This window comes from Dreissena polymorpha, chromosome 3, assembly GCF_020536995.1.
Source record: "Dreissena polymorpha isolate Duluth1 chromosome 3, UMN_Dpol_1.0, whole genome shotgun sequence".
Lineage (NCBI taxonomy): Eukaryota > Metazoa > Mollusca > Bivalvia > Myida > Dreissenidae > Dreissena > Dreissena polymorpha.
In genome coordinates this window covers 131,122,680-131,148,574 of record NC_068357.1, presented here as the reverse complement: position 1 = coordinate 131,148,574, position 25,895 = coordinate 131,122,680, and the positions used below count along the sequence as shown (strand labels likewise).

The 25,895-nt window shown below is 37.1% G+C and overlaps 1 protein-coding gene across 1 annotated transcript; it reads left to right on the top strand.

Annotated features, from left to right (window-relative positions):
- Nucleotides 1-1,110: 1,110 nt before the first annotated feature.
- LOC127871477 (putative GTP-binding protein 6) lies at nt 1,111-25,728 on the top strand. Its single transcript, XM_052414434.1, has 11 exons — nt 1,111-1,594; nt 4,909-5,004; nt 9,979-10,082; nt 11,479-11,663; nt 12,037-12,126; nt 14,020-14,083; nt 14,357-14,477; nt 17,693-17,901; nt 18,217-18,362; nt 21,375-21,527; nt 25,343-25,728. The coding sequence occupies exons 1-11, from the start codon at nt 1,255-1,257 to the stop codon at nt 25,479-25,481; spliced, it is 1,647 nt and encodes a 548-aa protein (XP_052270394.1). The 5' UTR covers nt 1,111-1,254; the 3' UTR covers nt 25,482-25,728.
- Nucleotides 25,729-25,895: the final 167 nt, after the last annotated feature.

Genomic DNA, 25,895 nt, shown 5'->3' with positions numbered 1-25,895 from the left:
TAAAGGTAAACTCGTTCTAATTCAATTGCATATAATAAATCTGATTTTTTGTTTGTATTAAAAAAAATATGGAGTAAAAAAAATCTTCTCAAATGTGTTTTCGAATTGTTGGAAAGTTAATTTATATCCGGATATTTTAATTCGGATAACATTTATAACAAGCCATGAAAAACAAAACGTTTTCAAACAGTTAAACTACATGCAGAACGCCAAATACCTTATAGATGAGTTTCAGTTTGTGTTTCTATTCTTGTTATACCTACTCACAAGAATAAGAAACAATTATAGCCAAATCATATGACTATACTAAACTTTAAAGCACAGAGCGTATATCATCTAGAGTCTGTGTTTAAACTTTAAATTAAAGTGAGTATTGCTACTATTTGATTACTCCTATTATCCTATATAATAAATATGAGGTTGATATACTGTAACATCATTAGATTACATCTTATTATTTGGGCTACTATTTGATAGGATTTCAAATGTAAAAAGTTGCTAGTACAGCTCTAGTCTACAAAGTTGAGCTACTTGTGTCACATTTTACCAAACGGGATCACACACACACATGTATTGTCAAACAGAGAATGTTTATTTTTTGTCACAGATTCTGAACAGTTTAGAACGTATTAAATCAAAGAACATAATACCAATAATGAAGGTGAATTATATTGAAAATACAGCTTCCTTTATGACCTATCATCATTTGAAATTGATAAAACCATAAAGAGTTATTAACGCAAAACATTTGAATAATTTGCAACAATTATGTTGATTTTTTCGTTAAAATTTGTCCCTTGACATAAAAAGTAGGACTCAATTTGCATCTTGTTTTTGTTTTTTTTAATGATTTGAAATGAATGTCTAGACTAGGAGAGTGGTTAATAAGTTTTATTATGGTTATATTTTATGAAAGTAAATTGGATTATTAACGACAATTCTTATAAATAAATGTTAGTATATTCTTACAGGTTTTGTTTGAAACAGGAACAACATGCTTCGAAGAAATCCAACTAGGATTGAACTGAAGTTAACAGACATTGTAACAGAATATGAAGTGGTGAAAAAGGAACAAGACTGTGAACGCAACAAAAACATGGCTACTACTTCTGATCTGACACCAGTTATTCTTAAAACCAAAACAGAACTTATAAATGAGAGAATCGGTTATGATCCCAAACCTAAACCTCAGCCAACACACAGGCCAATAGTTAACTAAAATCATTAAAACTAGTGTGCTTTTTTGTGGACAGAATGAAATACATTAATACATTTAGAATTTATTTAACTGCACATGAACTTTCAATCACACATGTGAGGTACAGAAGTAATGTAAGCTTTGTAAAACAGTTTTTATCAAACACAATTAAAAGTGACTCTGTAAATTTTGTGTGTAAGGATAAGCTTTGGTTGAAAAAACTGTATTGTAGTTATTTTAAGTCTTCTTATTCCAAATGTAGCCTGTCAAAATCCATACTGCAGAAACAGTTTAATTCTACTGGTGCTGCTCAGTTTGCCAGCACATTAAAAAAAAGGCACTTCAGTTCTTTCTCAGATGATCATGAATGGACAGAAGAAGAAGACTTGGTCACTGGTAATGTTCAACGTTTAATAATTGTAAAAGCATCATTTTTAGCTAGGCTGTTTTCAGAGAAAACCCAAAGGTATTGTCATAGCCAGCTTGTTGTCCACTGTCCGCTAAAACCTTAACATTGGCTCTAAAATCTAAGTGCTTCCACCTACAACATTGAAACTTCATATGTAGCTGCACCTTAATGAGTTCTACACGCCACACCCAATGGGGCCATTTTTGGGTAACTAGGTCAAAGGTCAAGGTCATTGTGACCTCTAATATTCTTCTGACAAGCTTTCATTTATTCAAAACTGCACCTGCACCCGAGCGTTGGCAACCGCTATGCGGTGTTCTTGTTCAAAACTGCACCCGCAGCCAACCGTCGCTATGCGGTGCTCTTGTGACAATTTGTAATTGTTCAGATCTTGAAATGTTTAATAATGAATGTGGACTCTTGGAAAACCTTAAATGGGTATCATTACCATTCGTTGATCACAATGCAACATGTTTTTTAAAAGAAGTTTTTCTTTTGTCTTTTTAGCTCCACTGGCCAAAGGCCAGTAGGGCTCCAGTCATGGTCCTGTGTCCGACGTGCGTGTGTGCGTCCGTCCGTCTGTGCATTAACTTTTCCTTTAAACATCTTCTCCTAAACTACTGGTCCAATTCTGATGAAATTTCTCAGGAATGTTCCTGGGGTAAACCTCTTTCAAATTTGTTCAAATTATGCCGGGGGTCACAAAATTGAAAATTTGCTTATATAAGGCCTATTTTGTGAAAACTTTCAAAAGCTTCCCATCCATAACCATTGGGCCTAAGGCTATCAAATTTGGTATGTAGAGACATTTACCAAATTTGTTCAAATTATGCCCCTGGGATCAAATTTGACACTGCCCCGGGGGTCACAAAATTGAACATATGCTTATATAGGGTCTATTTTGTGAAAACTTTAGAAATCTTCTCGTCCATAACCATTGTGCCTAGGGCTACCAAATTTGGTATGTAGTGGCATCTTATAGTCCTCTACCAAGTTTGTTCAAATTATTCCCCTGGGGTCAAGTTTGACCCTGCCCAAAGGGTCACAAAATTGAACATATGCTTACATGTGTATAAGGCCTTTTTTGTGAAAACTTTAAAAATCTTCTTGTCCATAATCGTATGGCATACATGTAGGGCTACCAAATTTGATATGTAGTGACATGTTATAGTTCTCTTCTTAGTTTGTTTAAATTATGCCCCTGGGTCAAATTTGAAACTGCCCTGGGGGTCACAAGATTGAATATATACTTATAAAGTGCTTATTTTGTGAAAACTTTAAAAATCTTCTTGTCCATAACCATTGGGCCTAGGGCTACCAAATTTGGTATGTATTGACATCTTATAGTCCTCTACCAAGTTTGCTCAAATTATGCCCCTGGGGTCAAATTTGACCCTGCCCGAGGGTCACAAAATTGAACATATGCTTATATAAGGCCTATTTTGTGAAAACTTTAAAAACCGTCTTGTCCATAACTGTATGGCATAGGGCTACCAAATTTGGTATGTAGTGACATGTAATAGTTCTCTTCTTAGTTTGTTCAAATTATGCACCTGGGGTCAAATTTGAAACTGCCCCGGGGGTCACAAAATTGAATATATGCTTATAAAGGGCTTATTTTGTGAAAACTTTAAAAATCTTCTTGTCCATAACCATTGGGCCTAGGGCTACCAAATTTGGTATGTAGTGACATCTTATAGTCCTCTACCAAGTTTGTTCAAATTATGCCCCTGGGGTCAAGTTTGACCCTGCCCCGATGGTCACAAAATCGAACATATGCTTATAAAGGGCTTATTTTGTGAAAACTTTAAAAATTCTCTTTTCTATAACCATTGGGCCTAGGGCTACCAAATTTGGTATGTAGTGACATGTAATAGTTCTCTTCTTAGTTTGTTCAAATTTGACCCTGCCCCGGGGTGTCACAAAATTGAACATATGCTTATATAAGGCCTATTTTGTGAAAACTTTAAAAATCTTCTAGTCCATAACCATTGGGCCTAGGGCTATCAAATTTGGTATGTAGTGACATCTAATAGTCCTCTCCCAAATTGTTCAAATTTTATCCCTGGGGTCAAATTTGACCCTGCCACGGGGGTCACAAAATAGAACATATGCTTATATAAGGCCTATTTTGTGAAAACTTCAAAAATCTGCTTGTCCATAACCATTCTGCCTATGGCTATCAAATTTGGTATGTAATGACATCTAATAGTCCTCTACCAAATTTGTTCAAATTTTATCCTTGGGGTCAAATTTGACCCCGCCCCAGGGGTCACAAAATTGAACATATGCTTATATAATGCCTATTTTGTGAAAACTTAAAAAAAAAACTTGTCCATAACCATTAGGCCTAGCTACACAATTTGGTATGTAGTGACATTGTATAGTCTTCTAATTAGTTTGTTCAAATTATGCCCCAGGGGTCATATTTGACCCTGCCCTGGGGGCCACAAAATCGATAATATGCTTATATAGTGCCTATTTTGTGAAAACTTTAGAAATCTTTTTGTCCTTTACCATAAGGCATAAGCCTACCAAATTTGTTATGTAGTGACATCTAATAGTTCTCTAACAAGTTTGTTCAAATTATGCCCCTTGGGTCAAATTTGACACTGCCCAGGGGTCACAAAACTGAACATACGCTTATATGGTGCCTATTTTGTGAAAACTTAAAAAATCTCCTTGTCCATAACCATTGGGCCTAGGGCTAACAAATTTGGTATGTAGTGACATCTAATAATCTACCTAATTTTTTTCAATTAATGCCTCTGGGGTCAACTTTGACCCAGCCACGGGGGGGAGGGGGGGTCACAAAATTGAATAAACGCTTACAAAGCGCCTTTTTTGTGAAATCTTTAAAAATCTTCTTGATCTAAAAAACCATTCAGACTATGGCTACCAAATTTGGTATGCAGTAACATCTTATAGTCCTCTACCAAGTTTGTTCAAATTATGCCATTTGGGTCAAATTTGACCCTGACCCGCGGGTCACAAAATTGAACATTATATACGCTTATATCTTGCTTATTTTGTGAAAACTTTTAAAATATTCTTGTCCTTAACTCTAGGACCTAGGGCTACCACATTTTGTATGTAGTGAGATATAGTAGTCCTCTACAAAGTTTGCTCAAATTATGCCCCTGGGGTTAAATTTGACCCATCCTAGGGGGTCACTAAAGTGTACATGTGCTTAAATAGGGCCTATATTTAAGTATTTGCACATTCCGAGAATATTTGTTTCAGCCTTTTTTCAGCAGTGGAGCGATACAGGGCCATCATGGCCCTCTTGTTTATGTTTTAGCCGACAATGTTTTGAATGATGAAACATACAAGAACTTCCTTAGGCAGTACTGCAATATTGCTGATGTGGGACACAGGGTTTTCATCCTTCATATAGGTGATATGCTTTTTGTTATTTAATTGTTTTCAGACACTCTTCATTCTTGGACACCACCATTTTTGTCCAAATAATAATTATTGTTGACTATAATTATGTATTGAATTTTGGTTGTTGTCCATCATTTAAGTCCCTAAATATTTTTATGCTTTTCTGGTGACTCTTGGATCATGCCTTTTTACAACCTGATTAAAATAATCAGGGTTTTTTTGGCCCGATTTTATAGCCGAAATTCGGCTATGTTCCCAATCCCAAAAAGTATACTTTTTCCCCAAAATGTGGCAAAAACTTCCCAATTTCAAAAAAAAAAAAAAAAAAAAATTTTTTTTTTGTTTTTTTTGTTTTTTTGAAAGAAGTCTAATGCGTATTTTATCTCAATTTCAATTCAATTACATCTAACAAAGTATTATATGATTTTGTTCTTTTAATTTGAATGATTATAAAGAGTTATATCAAATTTGGTATTTCCCTAATCAGTGGACTTTTCATGTGGAAAAAAAGGCTAATGAATTTATTTTCCCAATTCATGAAAATGCTGATAAAATTCCCAATTCCAAAGCCATGGGCTATCTTCCCAAAAAGTGGGAAAAAAACCCTTATAATAAAGCCTTGCAGATGAAGCCTTAAGGCAATGGACCATAACATTTGCTTTATTGGATAAATATCTATGTGTAAGAATAGTAGACAATAGTTTCACCCAGTACCTTTAAGTGAAGTATATCTAAAAGTAATTGATGCTATACAGCCTGGTATTTTACAACCATGTGCTGATATTCGTTGAAATATTAAATGGTATACACATTGCTTACCAGTATTCGTTGTTATCGCAATGTTTAAATAGTGTCTCTTAATTTTTGAAAACCTGTATTTTTTGTCTCTCATTTTTAGCTCAGTTTTTTTCGGAGACCCATGGTATTTCATAGCCAGCTCGTCATGTCCGTCGTCGTGTGGTCCGCGTTGTGCTTAAACCTTAACATTTTGTCAAGGTTTTGAACATTTGCTCGAATATCAAAGTGCTTCAACCTACAACTTTGAAACTTCATGTGTAGCTGCACATGGATGAGTTCTACATGCCACACCCATTTTTGGGTCACTAGGTCAAAGGTCAAGGTCAATGTGACCTCAAAAAAATTAATCTTACAAGCTTTCATTGATTCAAAACTGCACCCGCAGCCTAGCATGGCACCAGTTATACTGTGCTTGTTTTATTATGTTAAAGTGTCCGAAAACTTAGATTAAATTTTTGGTATAACCAGTTAATAGTTTTAATACTGTATTGTTTGTTATGGTTTTCTAAAATGTTCCATTGTTTGATGCTTAAATATCATATTAGTTTCAATTGTTCAAAGCAGTTTTGAACAAAACATTAATACAAAATGAACTTGTTTTTATGCCCCCAGTAGGGTGGCATATAGCAGTTGAACTGTCCGTCAGTCAGTGTGTCTGTCCGTCCGTCCGAATTTTTTTTCGTTGGCCATAACTTTTGCATTATTGAAGTTATAAACTTGATACTTAGCATGCATGTGCATCTCATGGAGCTGCACATTTTGAGTGGTGAAAGGTGAAGGTCAAGGTCATCCTTTAAGGTCAAATGTCTAATATATGGCATCTGTCTGTCCGTCCAAAAACTTAAACATTTGCCATTGCTTTTTCACTATTGAAGATAGCAACTTGATATTTGGCAAGCATGTGTATCTCATGAAGCTGAACATTTTGAGTGGTGAAAGGTGAAGGTCAAGGTCATCCTTCAAGGTCAAATGTCAAATATATGGCGTCTGTCCGTCTGAAAACTTTAACATTGGCCATAACTTTTTCAATATTGAAGATAGAACTTGATAATTGGCATGCATGTGCATCTCACAGAGCTGCACATTTTGAATGGTGAAAGGTGAAGGTCAAGGTCATCCTTTAAGGTCAAATGTCTAATATATGGCGTCTGTCCGTCTGTCCAAAAACTTTAACATTGGCCATAACGTTTTCACTATTGAAGATAGCAACTTGATATTTGGCATGCATGTGTATCTCATGGAGCTGAACATTTTGAGTGGTGAAAGGTGAAGGTCAAGGTCATCCTACAAGGTCAAATGTTAAATATATGGCGTCTGTCCGTCCGAAAACTTTTACATTGGCCATAACTTTTTCAATATTGAAGATAACAACTTGATATTTGGCATGCGTGTGTAACTCATGAAGCTGCACATTTTGAGTGGTGGAAGTTCAAGGTCAAGGTAATCCATCAAGGTCATCCTTCAAGTCAAAAAAATTAATTCAAAGCGATGTTCTCATGAAGCTGCACATTGTGAGTGGTGGAAGTTCAAGGTCAAGGTCATCCTTCTAGGTCAATGTCATCCTTCAAGGTCAAAGGTCAACAACAAAAAATTCAAAGCGGCGTTCTCATGAAGCTGCACATTGTGAGTGGTGCAAGGTCAAGGTCATCCTTCAAGGTCAAGGTCATCCTTCAAGGTCAAAGGGCAACAAAATATTCAAAGCGGCGTTCTCATGAAGCTGCACATTGTGAGTGGTGCAAGTTCAAGGTCAATGTCATCCTTCAAAGTTAAAGGTAAAAAAACTAATCATTTCAAAGCGGCGTTCTCATGAAGGTGCACATTGTGAGTGGTGGAAGTTCAAGGTCAAGGTCATCCTTCAAGGTCAAGGTCATCCTTCAAGGTCAAAGGTCAACACTTAAAAAAATCAAAGCGACATTCTCATGAAGCTGCACATTGTGAGTGGTGGAAGTTCAAGGTCATCCTTCAAGGTCAAGTTCATCCTTCACGGTCAAGGTCATCCTTCACGGTCCGAGGTAAAAAAATAATAATTTCAAAGCGGCGTTCTCATGAAGCTGCACATTGTGAGTGGTGGAAGTTCAAGGTCAAGGTCATCCTTCAAGGTCAAAGGTCAAAAAAAATAATTCAAAGCTGCATTCTCATGAAGCTGCACATTGTGAGTGGTGGAAGTTCAAGGTCAAGGTCATCCTTCAAGGTCAAAGGTAAAAAAATTATAATCAAAGTGGCGTTCTCATGAAGCTGCACATTTGGAGTGGTGGAAGTTCAAGGTCAAGGTCATCCGTCAAGGTCATATAAATTATTTTTTATTTCAAAGCGGTGCAATAGGGGGCAATGTATTTCTGACGAACACATCTCTTGTTTCAAATCTTGAAACTTTTCAAATATTTTCTTTGCTGGCATTTTTCATCGCCTTGAGCACACTTGGGTACCTCTGTACCTGAATTTCAAAATCAGGGTTAGCCCTGTGTCTGTTGCTTGTTTTTACCTCACCGTAGCACAATTGTGCTCATGGTTAGCTTTTGTGATTGCCTTTTGTCTGTCATGCCTTGTGCGCCGTCAACATTTGCCTTGTTAACACTCTAGAAGCCACATTTATTGTCCAATCTTCATGAAATTTGGTCAGAAGATTTGCGTGAATGATATAATTGACAAGTTTTAAAAAGGTTTGGGTTGGTTGAAAAACATGGCTGCCAGGAGGTGGGGCATTTTTCCTTTTATGGCTATGGTAAAAACTTGTTAACACTTTAATACTCTTTAAGTCACATTTAATGTCCAATCTTCATGAAACTTGGTCAGAACATTTGTTATGCCCCCCTTCCAAGAAGAGGGGGTATATTGCTTTGCACATGTCGGTCGGTCGGTCTGTCGGTCGGTCCGTTCACCAGGTGGTTTTCCGGATGATAACTCAAGAACGCTTGGGGCTAGGATCATGAAACTTCATAGGTACATTGATCATGACTTGCAGATGACCCCTATTGATTTTGAGGTCACTAGGTCAAAGGTCAAGGTCACGGTGACCCGAAATAGTAAAATGGTTTCCAGATGAAAACTCAAGAACGCATACGCCTAGGATCATGAAACTTCATGGGTAGATTGATCATGACTTGCAGATGACCCCTATTGATTTTGAGGTCACTAGGTCAAAGGTCAAGGTCACGGTGACCCGAAATAGTAAAATGGTTTCCGGATAAGAACTCATATGCCTAGGATCATGAAACTTCATGGGTAGATTGATCATGACTCGCAGATGATCCCTATTGATTTTGAGGTCACTAGGTCAAAGGTCAAGGTCACGGTGACCCGAGATAGTAAAATGATTTCCCGATGATAACTCAAGAAGGCATACGCCTAGGATCATGAAACTTCATATGTAGATTGATCATGACTTGCAGATGACCCCTATTGATTTTGAGGTCACAAGGTCAAGGTCACGGTGACCCGAAATAGTAAAATGATTTTCGGATAATAACTCAAGAACGCTTTTGCCTAGGATCATGACACTTCATAGGTACATTGATCGTGACTCACAGATGACCCCTATTGATTTTCAGGTCACTAGGTCAAAGGTCAAGGTCACAGTGACAAAAATCGTATTCACACAATGGCTGCCACTACAACGGACAGCCCATATGGGGGGCATGCATGTTAAACAAACAGCCGTTGTTAAAAAATGTGATTAATTTTCTGACAAAAAACTGGTACCATGAGTAGCATGAAACAATAATTTTTTTAAACATTTGTAATTGATGAAAAATGATTGCAAAAATAATATCTAAGGTCATAGAAAGCATTCTTATGCCCCCCTTCGAAGAAGAGGGGGTTTATTGCTTTGCACATGTTGGTCGGACTGTTGGTCTGTCGCTCCGTCCACCAGGTGGTTTTCCAGATGATAACTCAAGATCGCTTGGGCCTAGGATCATGAAACTTCAAAGGTACATTGATCATGACTCGCAGATGATCCTTATTGATTTTCAGGTCACTAGGTCAAAGGTCAAGGTCACATTGACAAAAAACATATTCACACAATGGCTGTCACTACAACGGAGAGCCCATATGGGGGGCATGCATGTTTTACAAACAGCCCTTGTTTTAATATTATTTTGGATGAGTTTGAAAATGTTTCTGGTCTGTTGAAAAACATTTCTATTGAATGTTATGAATCCCAAACTGTTTTTTATACTTTGAATAGCTAAGAAACAAAAAGGAAGTGATGATACTGAAATCGTTGAGAACAGACTTGCAGAGAATGTTGCTTTGGTCGAGTCCATTCCAGGGTGGGCAGTTGTAGAAAAGGTATATTATGTACTTTAAATAACTACTTTGTTTGCTTATGTTCGGCAATTTTTTGTTTCCAATTGGGGAAAAACACCATGCAGTACCGCACAAAATTTGCAAAAAGCCATTAAAGGGACCTTTTCAAGTTTTGTTAATTTACAAAATTTGACAAAAATTGTTTCAGATTTGCAAATGTTCGTTTTAGATATGATATTTGTGAGGAAATAGTAATACTGAACATTTACAGTGCTCAGTAATATCCATTATAGGCATCTTTTGACGATTTAAAAACCAAAAAATTATAAAGCATTGCACTTTAAAACAATTGAATGATTTGGAGTTCTGTAGTTCTTGTTATATTATGTGACACAACGAGGATTGCTTACATAAAGAATAAAATACATTGTATGAGCATGGATGGCTGAGTGGTCTAAGGGTAAGACTTTTACTTCAGGGATCAGTGGTTCGAGCCCAGTTGAGGGTTACTTTTTTATGCCCCTGGTAAGGTGGCATAAAGCAGTAGAACTGTCCGTCAGTATGTCAGTCAGTATGTCCGTCTGTCCGGAAAAAAAACCTCTAACGTTGGCCATAACTTTTGCAATATTGAAGATAGCAACTGATATTTGGCTTGCATGTGTATCTCATGAAGCTGCACATTTTGAGTGGTGGAAGTTCAAGGTCAAGGTCATCCTTCAAGGTCAAAGGTAAAAAAAAATATTCAAAGCGGCGTTCTCATGAAGCTTCACATTTTGAGTGGTGGAAGTTCAAGGTCAAGGTCATCCTTCAAGGTCAAAGGTAAAAAAAAGAAAATTCAAAGCGGCATTCTTATGAAGCTGCACATTTTGAGTGGTGGTAGTTCAAGGTCAAGGTCATCCTTCAAGGATCAAAGGTAAAAGTTTTTCATATTTCAAATTGGCGCAATAGGGGGCATTGTGTTTCTGACGAACACATCTCTTGTTTTTTTCTTAAATGATATTCTTGTTTTTTATTGGAGCTTTTTAGATCCAATGTTTTCATGTTTCAATGTAAAGCATTTAATGACAAACTTCAATACTTGCCAAAATCTATGAAAAGGTCCCTTAAAATTGGAAAATTTGCGTTGCTAAAACTTCAGATTAGGAATAATGAATCTTTGTATTTTCTTAGTACTTAATTTCACTAATCCATTTAATTTAAATTTTACATGTTTTTTTTCTTAAATGTTTAGTTTCAGTTCACTTGTAGATTGTGCACAATTTTAAAATTAATTCCACATTCCTTCCTTCCGTTTGGGAGTATTTTTTTACCTCAATTTGGAATCAGCGCAATACAGAAGTCCATGCAGTGTAGCTTGTAAGAGAATATCTATCACAATATAATGTGGTACGTGAAATCTGTCTGTTATTGTTGCTACATTTATATTTAACCATTTAAGGTCATTGTGAGAACAAACATCAAGCTGAATGACTGGGACTTTTTGGAACACAAACACTTTGCTGATGTGGCATTGCGACTCCGACGCTGTCCTGGGATTAGCGCCCTCTTTCTCACTGTCAATGAGTTGTCAGCAGCACAAACTGTTGCCTTGCAAGCCAAACTGCAAATGCCAGTATTTAATAGGTAACTTATACAAGTGTATGGAGCTTTTAATTAAATGATTGTACCTTTTGTCTCAAAATCAGGGTTTACTCTGCCATTTTGCATTTTCAATCTTATCATTTGAAATATGTATTATTTAATTTTGTAGAAATTTATTTAAAAAGATGATTTACCGAGGATGGTAAACTATGCCAAGCCTTCTAAACACACAAGGCACATTTTCCAGGAATATGGTTTCATTTTCTCGAATTGTGTCCTATACATTTTCCATCTTCATTGACAAATTTGGACATGACCGTCATGTGAAGGATTATGCATAATGATGTAATCATCACTGTACCATTAAATGTCTTCATGGTTGCATGTGATTTAGATGTACTCCAACTTCTTTTAGACCGTTCATGATGATTCAGGCCTGCAAGGCATATGCCCGTTCCAAGGAGGCCCGAGTAGCCGTGGCCCTTGCTGAACTGCCGCACACAAAGTAAGGGGCCTGATCACAGTGAGACATTTATAATTATACTGCCTATATATTATTATGCCCCCCTTCAAAGAAGAGGGGGTAAATTGTTTTGCACATGTAGGTCTGTCCGTCGGTCCGTCCACCAAATGGTTTCCGGATGATAACTCAAGAACGCTTAGTCCTAGAATCATGAAACTTCATAGGTACATTGATCATGACTGGCAGATGATCCCTATTGATTTTCATGTCACTAGGTTAAGGTCATGGTCAAGGCCACGTTTGGGGGAGAGGGGTCTCCGACCACGGAACACTTATTCTTTAAGGTTATGATTTGTTGTGGGGTGGGTGGTTGTAGGAGGGGAGGGGGGCAGAGCACCTGAAGTAACCCCCTCCTGTTGCAATATGGTGACCTCAAAGGTTGTAGGTTTGATTTGTTGTTCACCACACTGGTCAGGTTGGGTTTCCCCTGTTTCTCCAGCTTCCCCCAAAACACAAGACGTCACCAGAATTGAAAAATCTTTCAGTTACAACTTACCAGTAATAGCTGTAAATAAAAAGGAAGTTGTACCAACTTTTGTGAGTCTAGTAAGCAAATAAGTTAAGAGCGCTGGGACACAGTTAGGAGTGCTGGGACACAGTTTGGAGTGCTGGGACACAGGAGCGCTGGGACACAGTTAGGTGTGCTGGGACACAGTTAGGAGTGCTGGGACACAGTTAGGAGTGCTAGGACACAGTTAAGTGTGCTGGGACACAGGAGCGCTGGGACACAGTTAGGAGCGCTGGGACACAGTTAGGTGTGCTGGGACACAGTTAGGAGTGCTGGGACACAGTTAGGAGTGCTGGGACACAGTTATGAGTGCTGGGACACAGTTAGGAGCGCTGGGACACAGTTAGGAGTGCTGGGACACAGTTAGGTGTGCTGGGACACAGTTAGGAGCGCTGGGACACAGTTAGGAGTGCTGGGACACAGTTAGGAGTACTGGGACACAGTTTGGAGTGCTGGGACACAGTTAGGAGTGCTGGGACACAGTTAGGAGTGCTGGGACACAGTTAGGAGTGCTGGGACACAGTTAGGAGTGCTGGGACACAGTTTGGAGTGCTGGGACACAGTTAGGAGTGCTGGGACACAGTTAAGAGTGCTGGGACACAGGAGTGCTGGGACACAGTTAGGAGTGCTGGGACACAGTTAGGAGTGCTGGGACACAGTTAGGAGTGCTGGGACACAGTTAGGAGTGCTGGGACACAGTTAGGAGTGCTGGGACACAGTTAGGAATGCTGGGACACAGTTAGGAATGCTGGGACACAGTCTTGCTCCTCGCACAATGCAGCCTCAGAAGCAGACGGACCTGGGAAATTTTGAAACACACACACAGTTCGTGACTTGATTAGGACACCTTTTCAAGGTCACACTTTGGTTACAATTTCTCATAGTGCCTTCAATATTTGATCGATCTCTTATATATTTGGGATGTAGGTACCTTGCATGGACCTGTACCTTTTTGATGAGGTTTGAGATTACTTGGGTCAATGTCAGCAAGGCTGATAATAGATTTTCTTATGGTCACTCTTTTTTCTACACAATTAAACCATACATCGACAAAGCATCATTGGGGAGCATCCATCAGTTTTACTGATATCCTTGTTTTTTAAATACTTTGAATTGTTTGGTTTTTTTTCACTATTTTCTGGCTATCCCTGATGACTATGAAAAAATGACCTTTGCATGTTTATGCAATAATTTTACAAAATTAATATAAATGTTCATGTAGTAAAAGATGCTTTAACTATGAATTTTGCTTTAACTATGAATTTTGCTTTAATTATGAATTTTGCTTTAACTATGAATTTTGCTTTAACTATGAATTTTGCTTTAACTATAAATTTTGCTTGCTTTAACTATGAATTTTTTGACAGGTTCCAGTTCAGCATTCAAAATGGCAGAATAGTGAACAACATTCCTGGCGAGGCTTGGTTTCATGTACATGAACATTTGTAATAGAACATGACAATTTAACATTTATTGTTGTTAAGTATATATGATTGTTAATAAATAACACAAAGCGTACATAATATTAACTTTTGAAGATTGCTAAAACATTTTAGTAATAGTAATTTTATATTTGACATCTCTTTAAAACAATTATGCATACTTTATATAAAGTTAATGATGTGTTTTTTCTTGTAATTTAAATAATTTTATCATGTAGACAATTCATGGTGACCTTGAGAGTATTATAACTGATGTTCACAGCAACGTGAAAAAAAGCTTCAACTCATTCTTGCATCTCTGAAGCGACAGAGGGAGAAGCTTAGACTTCAAAGGAAGCGTCACAAGATCCCCACAGTGTCTGTGATAGGATATACAAACTCAGGTACTGATAGGATATACAAACTCAGGTACTGATAGGATATATAAACTCAGGTACTGATAGGATATACAAACTCAGGTACTGATAGGATATACAAACTCAGGTACTGATACGATATACAAACTCAGGTACTGATAGGATATACAAACTCAGGTACTGATAGGATATACAAACTCAGGTACTGATAGGATATCAGACCTGTTTACTTCTACAGATTCGCCGTAGTTACTACGGATTCTGTGGCTAAACTACGCACTACGGATTTGTACTGTAAAACTACGGATCCGTCGCTCAAAATGATCAAATTACGGTTTTTAATCGTACTTTCGCTTATTTTCGGTCATTGTCGGTATTTCATCAATCATAATCATTTTGGCGCTTGCGTAGTAAGAAATGTTAAAATTCAAGCCAACCGGGGACAATGCATAATTTTAGTGACCCGGATGTTGGCATTTTAAACATGGCGAGTTCTTCCAAACGGCGTGGTACAGAATCAGACGCCGATATTGACACTCCAAAGAGTTGTTAAAACAAACTCTCGAAAGTACAAAGAAAACTATAGAAAATCCTGGCCATGCCTCGGGCCGTCATAAAAAGGAAACATGTGCACTGTTCAACATGAAACGTTGATTTTTCGTGCGCTCATGGAGGAAAAAATGACTGCAAGCGACACATTGACTCGCAGAGCTACATTAATTGGAAGATCAAATCTTCAAATAAAGACATTGCCACTATGATGCAAGGATCTAGCTTGGAGAAGGACTTGAAAACCTCCAATGTGGAGGTTATTATGTGCGAGTTAATTTCAGAAAACAGCTTGTCTCTATTAACGGAAAAGACCTTGAATAAAACGCTGAAAGTTATTTTTTACCGATTTGGAAATCGCTCAAAGTAGGTTAGAATTTAAAAAAAAACATGCATAAAGTTTATTTTATGAGGTACAGCTCTTTTAACAATTGGTAATAAGCTATTTGAAACGAACTAGGGCTTCAATCTCTATCATCTATGTGCATGTCGTACCCAGTCTTTTATGGTACCAATTAATTTAGCATTTTAATGGCTCTCAAAAAATGGTGTCAAAATGTATGTAGTGGTAATGGTTTGAACTGTTTGACGCTGATACATGTTAGAGGAATTGTCAATTTTATCTCATCAACTCATCATTTGAGACAGTTCTTCAACAATTATAAAAGATTATTACTATCACTGAGGTAGGGCAATCCTCTGACAACCCTGGGACTAACAAACTAAACACAGGTCTACTTGGCATCCAATGCTCAGCATAACAGAGACACCCTCAAAAGACTGAGATGGGCATACTACAGATCATTGAATGAATAGTGCATTTTGATGTTATTTTAAGGCCAGTGGCATCATGATCATATATGTCATATATAATGAACATGTATTTGTGCTAATTAACCCATTCCCTGAGGAATTAGTAATGGGTTAATCAGACACCAGGTTCATTAATTTGTGTTCAGTTTTTGATTATTTTAAAGTTGAGTGTCACATTGTATGATGTATGTGAAAGTAAGTTTTTTTTAAAGATGTGTAATTTGTTGTGTTACAAGTGCAGTTAGCACAATGTGAAACCTTTTGTTATAGTGTTGTTTAGAAGGGCAGTGTGCACATCCCCTAAATAATAACAGTATAACGTGATAAACAGATTTAATTAATAGAAAGTAAATTCATCTTATTCTTTATGTACCGTTTAATTGATATGTGACCCAGTCATGCTGTTTTAATGCTCTAAATGATTGAAAAAATTAAATCTACTGACAACAGCCCAAAACTACTGAGAGATGCCCTCCAAACTACTGAGAAGCAATTGGTAGGGTAAACAGGTCTGGGATATACAAACTCGGATACTGATAGGATATACAAACTCAGGTACTGATAGGATATGCAAACTCAGGTACTGATTGGATATACAAACTCAGGTACTGATAGGATATACAAACTCAGGTACTGATAGGATATACAAACTCAGGTACTGATAGAATATACAAACTCAGGTACTGATAGGATATACAACCTCAGGTACTGATAGGATATACAAACTCAGGTACTGATACGATATACAAACTCAGGTACTGATAGGATATGCAAACTCAGGTACTGATAGGATATACAAACTCAGGTACTGATCGGATATACAAACTCAAGTACTGATAGGATATACAAACTCAGGTACTGGCAACATTAGTTATTGTCTGTGTCTCCATCCAGAAAGAGCTCTTTATTTTGTGTTTCAGGAATAACCAATCTGCTGTGTTTTTTTTGTTGCCCAATTGGGAAAAGTACCAGTACCACCCCAATTTGGAAAAATGTGCGCGAAAAACCCTTTCATTAAAAAATGTGCATCGTGAAGTCTTGAAATTGGGAAATTGGTTTATTTGATTGTTTGCTCCAAAATACTTTAAAATTGATAACTCTATGTTGTCAAGTTGTCTATTTACATAGGGAAACTGACTAAATGTTGCTTTTTGGGAGGAAACCTTCAATTGGGAATTTTTTGACAGCAATTGGGAAAGTGTATTTTTATTCTAATTGGGTAAAGTGCCATTTTCTGGTACTTTATAACGAAGGAAATACACTTGAGCCTGATACAGTCAAACAATGGAATTTAAACTCCTTATAACATGTCTGATGAGGTCACACATTTTGAATTCAACCACAGTATAACCAGTTTAGAACAGTCACATGTTGGAATTCAAACACTCAATAACAAGTCGGATACAGTCACATGTAGGAATTCAAACACCTATTAACCATGTTGACGTTGTTAGGAATTTGAATTCAACCACTTTATAACCAGTTTAAAATAGTCACATGTTGGAATTCAAACACTATAACAAGTCTGATACAGTCACATCAAAGACCTATCAATATACATTGATAGGTCTTTGGTCACATGTTGAAATTAAAACACCTAAATACCATCCTGACACAGTTATGCATTTGAATTCAACCACTTTATAACCAGTTAAAAAAACAGTCACATATTGGAATTCAAACACTTAATAACCATCCTGAGAGGATTAGGCATTTGAATTCAACCACTTTATAACTAGTATGATACAGTCACACAACTGAATTGCTATACTTTATAATCAGTTCAATAAAGATTCAAACTTGTATTCAAAAACTTCATAACCAGTCTGATACAGTCAGACATTGGAATTCAAAATCTTAGTAACCAGTCTGATTTTCAGGCAAGACCAGTCTAATTAAGGCTCTGACAGGTGACCAGTCTCTGCAGCCTGAGGACCGTCTGTTTGCCACCCTTGATGTCACTCTGCATGCTGGCCGTCTGCCAAACAGCATGGTGGTTTTGTACATTGACACTATGGGCTTCATATCAGACCTGCCGTCCAGACTACAAGAGGCATTCTCTGCCACCCTGGAGGACATTTCATCTGCTGTAAGAATTGCTGACAATATTTGGCCATGTTCTCTGTCCTTGTTTCAGTACGAGGTCATCGAAAATGTACTTACAGACATGTTCATGAAAGGATTTGGTTTGTATTTCAGATTAGTGTGTATACCTAAATTTACCACATTCCAGTTAAAGACTACTATTTATAAATTATTATCATCAACAAAATTGTTACAGTTCTAAGATACTAGTTATATAAACATAACACATTCAAATGGAATGGTATTTGAAAACAATGTGCAGTTTTGTTACGATTGATACTTTCTGATATATTGGGGAGTGTATTGTTCTTGCCCATAGGATGCAGTAGTGCATGTGACAGATTGCAGTCACCCTGACTGTATGCAACAGAAGACTGACGTTACCTCCCAAGTGTCGGCCATATTGTCCCCCTCCCAGCTCAACAGCATCATTCATGTCTACAACAAAGTGGATGTCATTCACAGGTAGGGGGCCCATGCTGGGGTTTTCTTGCAGTGTATCTCCAAACATTCACCATGTATTGAACATATGAGCCGCGTTCTGAAAAAAACTGGGCTTAATGCATGCGCATAAAGTGTCATCCCTGATTAGCCTGTGTAGTCAGCACAGGCTAATCAGGAACGACACTTTCCGCCATAACTTGATTTTTGGTAAGGAGGGACTTCTTTAAAACTAAAAATACCATTTAAAGTGGAAAGTGTCGTCCCGTCCGCACAGGCTAATCTGGAACGACACTTTAGGCACATGCATTAAGCCCAGTTTTCTCAGAATGCGGCTCATATAAACAGCAATCCAATCGACATGTATCTTTATAGACATTGCAGTGGCTATCAAACATGGGCACAGTCTTTGCAGATTTTAAACATTGGAGGTCAAACACTATTAATGTGTTTATGATATTTGTTACAGTAAATATAGTGATTAAAAATGGCAGTAAATGAGGCCGTACCTAAAATATATGTACTGTGCTCACAAAGAAAAAATATTTTAGCATGCTTTTGGGAAACCGAGCTTAATGTTTGCACATAACCAGAGTGCAGAATCAACTGGGTTTTCTGGGGTTTACGCATGGGCTGGACAGAATGTAATCACACTGTTAAGAACTTTATTTTTGCAAATATCTAAAAGTTATTGAAATAAATTTGAAAAATTCTATAGTGCATAAAGGACAGTTTTAATTGCAGTTTGTGCCAATATCTTAAGGTATAAGAATTAATCCTTGAACACATTTGAAATAATGTGACAAAATTTCACATTGCCTGAAACATGACCGCGTTCAATGAATGCAGTAAAAATGGAATTTTGAACAAGAACTCATGCTTATTAAATAAAGTACCGGTAATTCTGATGTAAATCACATTGCCATAAGCAGCATAAAAATCTGTCTTTTATGCACTAGTTGAAATTCTTAAGAAAACTTGTTTAAAAAAGTTATTTGAAATAAAGCACAACTTACCATTGTGTATAAATCCATTAAAGTTAAAAGGTGGAACCCCAAAAGTCACAATATCCTGCACCTTGATAACGTATCGTCCCAGATTAGCCTCAGCAGATGGCACAGGCTAATCAGGGATAGCACTTCTATTTTATGGTATTTTTCTTTTAAAGTAATTCTTTTTTAAATCAAAATCAAGTCAAGGCAAAAATAGTGGTCTCTGGTAGGCCTGTGCAGACTGCTCATTTCATTAAAAAAAGTTTTTTAAGCCTACAAATTTATAAAACTTTTTAGCTCACCTGATTGCTCAGATGAGAATTTGTGACCGGTCTTTGTCTGTCTTCTGTCCGTTTGTCGTCCACATTTGGTTTGTAAACACTCTAGAGGCCACATTTCATGTCCGATCTTCATGAAACTTGGTCAGAAGATTTGTACCAATGATATCTCGATCAAGTTCGCAACTGAGTCATGCTGGGTCTAAAACTAGGTCACTAGGTCAAAAAAAAAGAAAAACCTTGTAAACACTGTAGAAGTCACGTTTCATGCCCAATCTTCATGTAACTTTGTCAAAATGTTTGCCTTAATGATATGTTGGTCAAGTTCAAAAGTGGTTCCGGTCCGTTGAAAAACATGGTTGCCAGTGGGCGAGCAGTTTTTCTTATTTGGCTATAGAGAAACCTTGTTAACACTCTAGAAGTCACAATTTTTGCCCAATCATCATGAAAGTTGGTCAAAACGTTGGTTTTATTGATATCTCGGACGAGTTTGAAAATGGTCCAGATCGGTGGAAAAGCATGGCCGCCAGTGGGCGGGGCATTTTTCTCTATATGTTTATAGTGAAAATATGTGAACACTCTAGAAGTCACATTTTTGGCCCAATTTTCATGAAATTTTGTCAGAACATTTTTTTCCTTGATATGAGAGTTGAGTTTGAAAATGGTTCCGGTCAGTTGAATAACATGGCTGCCAGGGGGGTGGGGCAGTTTTCCTTATTTGGCTATAGAGAAACCTTGTAAACACTCTAGAAGTCACAATTTTTGCCCAATCATCATGAAAGTTGGTCAAAACATTGGTTTTATTGATATCTTGGACGAGTTCGAAAATGGTTTAGATCGGTGAAAAACATGGCCGCCAGTGGGCGGGGCATTTTTCTCTATATGTATATAGTGAAAACATGTGAACACTCTAGAAGTCACATTTTTGGCCCAATTTTCATGAAATTTGGTCAGAACATTTGTTTCTTTGATATGAGAGTTGAGTTCGAAAATGGTTCCGGTCAGTTGAATAACATGGCAGCCAGGGGGGGGGGGGGGGTTCTTATATTTATATAGTAAAAAAAGCTTGTGAACACTCTAAAAGTCACAATCTTTGCCCAATCATCATGAAACTTGGTACAAAGATTGGTTTTATATATATAACATAATTAATGCCATAATTATTGCCCTTAGATTGTCCAAATTTTCATTATATTATACAAAATCCTTGTAAACACTCTAGAGGTCACAATTTTGTTTCAGATTTTATGAATCTTGGTCATAATATTTATTTTTGTAAGCAAAGTTTGATGTTTGGTAAGGGGGGTCAATTCAAAATATAGGTCACCACTGACCAGGTCAAATCTTACAAAAACAAAAACTCTCCATATGCCAGAGTTTTAGTTCAATAATGATGAAACTTGACCAGGATGTTTGTCTGGACAATATCTAGGTCAAGTTTGACGTTTGGTAAAGATTGAATGAACCGACTCCTCTCAGGTGAGTGAACTAGGGCCATCTTGGCCCTCTTGTTTATAAGTTTTTACATTACTAACACTGTGTTCTTTAAGAAACTTTAATAGTACATATAAATGGATTTTAGACAGAAGGTTGGCAGGACTTTTCACAAGAATCAGCACAGAAGTTTGGATTGTTTTTGTTGACAAGAAAGTATCTTAATAGGCACACAGTAGTTGTCTTCCCTGTTACTTTTGACCTGTTCTATGCAGCTACACCCATTGTCATGTTTAATGCAGTGTATTTTCTGCAGTGGTATTTTATTTCAGAACAATGTCCCGTGACCAGTCATGCCTGTATGTGTCTGCAGTGACAGGGGAAGGTCTGGTGGAGCTACAAGATCAGATAGCCAGGCTTGTTATACACAACACAGGGATGCTGCAGAAGAAGATCCGACTGCCCATGAAAGGTCAACATCTCAGGTAACCCCTTCCCATGAAAGGTCAACATCTCAGGTAACCCCTGCCCATAAAAGGTCAACACCTCAGGTAACCCCTGCCCATGAAAGGTCAACATCTCAGGTAACCCCTGCCCATGAATGGTCAACATCTCAGGTAACCCCTTCCCATGAATGGTCAACATCTCAGGTAACCCCTGCCCATGAAAGGTCAACATCTCAGGTAACCCCTGCCCATGAAAGGTCAACATCTCAGGTAACCCCTGCCCATGAAAGGTCAACATCTCAGGTTACCTGCCCCTCCCTTGTTAATACAAAATAAAGGGGGTTACAATGTATAGTGGCACTCTACTTAGTTGGATCCAATCACTACCTTTGGGTAAAAATTGACCACATCCATTGGGTCAAATAGTTTATGTAGACTTTTATTGCACACAAACTTGTTAAAAAAAATTTTTTTGTTGAAACCATAAAGACCAAAGATTTAATATCTGGTTTGTAACATTGTTCTCTACAATCTGTCATCAAATAATTGGTCATGGCCCAAGGTCTACATTTTCATAGTTACAACTTCCCAGAGCTCCGGATAACATTTTAGTCAAATTCTTTCTTTACTCCCTTTTTTAGCTCGACTATTATATATGAAATATATATAGTGGAGCTATCCTACTCACCCCGGCGTTGGCATTGGCGATAGCGTTGGCGTTAGCGTGCAAATGTTAAAGTTTGCGTACTACCCCAAATATTTCCAATGTCCCTTGACATATTGCTTTCATATTTTGCATACTTGTTTACCAACATGACCCCAACCTATAAACAAGAGCAGACAATTGTATAAAGCATATTGACAGAATTATTGCCCCTTTTATACTTAGAATATGCATATTATTGATAAATCTATGTTAAAGTTTGCGTACTACTCCAAATATTTCCTATGTCCCTTGACATATTGCTTTCATATTTTGCATACTTGTTTAACAACATGACCCCAACCTATTCACAAGAGCAGACAACTGTATCAAGCATTTTGACAGAATTATTGCCCCTTTTGTACTTAGATAATTGAACATTTTGCTTACATTGCCATAATTTCTATATTTATGATCAGATTTTATTAATACTTTGACAAAACAACACTTACCTGAATACCACAATGGATTCCACCCAAACAATACCCCACACCCCAACCCAGAGTTCCTGTCCCCCACCTCCCCTCCCCCCCAATTTTTTTTTTATTTTTCCTTTTTTATTTTTTAAAGATCATCTAATAAATGACCACACCCCACATTATACCCCCCCCCCCTACCCCCCACCCCAATTTTTTTGTTTGCTTTTTTTATTTTTGAAAGATCGTCTAATAAATTACCACACCCCACATTATACCCCCCTCTTAACCCCCCCTACCCCCCCCCCCCCAATTTTTTTTTCTCCTTTTTTATTTTTGAAAAATCCTCTAATGAATTATTGAATATGAACAATTTCTCCATGATGGCTTATGTAATACTGTCAAGCACTCGAATAGTTGAGCGCACTTTCCTCTGTCCTCTGACAGCTCTTGTTTATTTATTTTTAGCGAGGCTGTTTTAGGAGAAAACCCGAGCTATTGTCATAGCCTGCTCGTCGTCCACCGGCGTCGTGCTGAAACCTTAACATCGCGCTCTAAAATCAAAGTGCTTCCACCTACAACTTTAAAACTTCATATGTAGATGCACCTTGATGAGTTCTACACGCCACACCCATTTTGGTTCACTAGGTCAAAGGTCAAGGTCACTGTGACCTCTAAAAAAATAAAATACAAATCTGACAAGCTTTCGCAGCCGAGCGTCGTGGCACCCATTATGCTGTGCTCTTGTTTTATTTCAAGTTCTATTTATAAAATGGGAATTCTTATATTAGTTTTTCTTGTTAAATTAATTATTTCAAGCCAGGGGTATCGCTGTTTCCATGTCTCAGCTGTTCTCCTCGACACTGAACCTGAATGTTTTTAACCGCTTTAAATTGTCATTTACGCATGAGCTTATGAGTTCATCAATTATTGACGAAACTATGCTTTGGTTTTTTGGTTCTTGAGAATCTGATTGAAAGAATGCATGCAGCATGGATTTTTGACATTGAAATGGCTTTTTTGCCTTCCAGGCTTCGATACACCAACTCGGTCAGCCATTTTGATTTTTTATGTTAATCGGTCACTGACACTTATGCTTATGTCATAATGGCCAGTTGGTTGCCGTTCAAGTCATTTCAAAAAAATATATTTAACATTTAATTTTAATGACATTTTTGAATAGGTATACACTATACATGTATTTATTGTGTATAAAAATTACGATAAGTATTATTTAAAAAGTACAATGAACAGTAATGACTCACCTGCAATAATAGGAGATAGAATCGAGGGCGTTTGGCCTTTTGACCGTTCTTAAGGGCTTTACTCTCTAAAAAAATATCAAAAGTTGACATGATGGCCTGTTTTAAACTTTAAACTATTGTTCTGGCTTTATCTTTTGGAGATAGTGGTAGAGCATGAATAGGCGTTCACTTCTAAATCCTTGAAATATGATAAACTTAGAGATTATAGTAAAAACATTGCACTGAAAAAGGTTACATTCCACTAGGAAAGGTGGGGAAAGAATGTTGCAAAAACAGAAGATTTTGACTTTTGACAAGTTCTTTCTTGTTTAGTACATGACATCTTTTTAATTACACATTTCAATTCTGCTTAGAATGGCCTTTAAGAAAAGGAATGGTTTTGGGGGTCTCTATGTACAAATTGTTGCATTTATTTTCGCTTAAAGATGCCGCTTTTACGTTGAGTTATATAGGGAAACTATTTAGTATATTATGACTTAAACGCAAACCAGCCCCCGTCACAAAGGAGCTGTATTTTCATAAAATCACCATGTTTTTGGCGGGTTATAACGCGTTTTGGCAAGTTTCACGGAATAAATGCGATTGTTTCATGAATTTAAAGAGCATTGTGAGTTTTTAAGAAAAAACGGCTTTTTCAGAGAAAAATTTAAAAATCGTACAAAGGCTTGTCTCGAGCATCTCAAATCACAACTATATTTGCTGAAATGACCCGAAAAAAGGTTTTAATAGTTGTTTACTTTTTTTTCGGGATAGCTTGTAAAAACAATCCAGTATTTTGCCTGTTATTATTCAGGGTAGTCTTTTTACCCCAGAACTCTTTATAAATCAAAGCTCCAACCACGAAAGCCAGATGGCTTACCAGGCGTCATTATAAAATGCATTTCCAAGCATTTCTACATGAAAGATCGATATGAAATTTGGCATGCACATTGAAAATAGGTTTATGATATTCAAGAGGTGCTCATTTTTCTGTAATGTTAACAGTAAACGTTATCTTATATCTATTTCTTACAGCAAACGCTTGAGTGACGTTGACTTTAAGTTGTAGTTTTCTTGAAAGCCTAGAAGAGTCAGAACCAGGATGAAATGTTTACCGTATATTATGTGCTACTGGAAGATCTACGCACGTTTGAAAATTTTGAATTTGTGTTATATTTTTTCAATGCGTAACTTTATGCAAAGATTTTAAATTTTAATCGTTATTTTAGAAACTTAATTCGTTTTTACGCCTTTTCCCATGTTATCTGGAGCTCTGCAACTTGCTGCATGTTACAAAATGCAGTGTGCTGAAAAAGTTCTTCAGTTTATAAAGCTTATAAAAAGTTAATATCTTTCTTTTCATTAAACCAGAAAAAGCAAATCCACTAGTTAATATTGTTGGGGTATTCTTATCTTAAATGAACGCTTGAACAGTTTTTGTATGAAATTTGTATCCTAAAAGTACATGTTTATCCTGCATCGTGTTTGCAGTTGGTTGAGGAAGGAGGCTACTATAGTGTCCACCGAGCTCGACTCCGATCCGGAGAATCTCATTGTGAACGTGCACATCAGCAAAGAAAACTTTTCCCGCTTTCAGGCCAAGTTTGCACGTCACCATCACTCAGGATGACAATCAATAGTATCAACACTTCAAGATTTACTTCTGAACTATGGAATGAGTCCACATACATTTTGCTCAATCATGCAATATTTATAAATCAGCCCAACTAGCTTAACTGGTGGTCCATTTATTTAATACTTTTTGAAGTTGGTTTACTTTGAATAGCAAACACAGTACTTAAAATATATGCATATTTTAAGGCATAATTGTATTAATATACTTGTATTTTGGCAAATAAATTGTAAGCAGTTCTGAACCAAGTTTATTGTCATTTTAAGCCAGTCTGAACATATATTTTGGGCAAGTAATGCAATTCCAAAATGAACGAAAACTGCAACTGATATCTAAATGGTTGCATTAATAGGTCTGCAATTTAAACTGGTACATTTTGTTTATACTTTTTAAGTGTTGTCTTGTTCATGT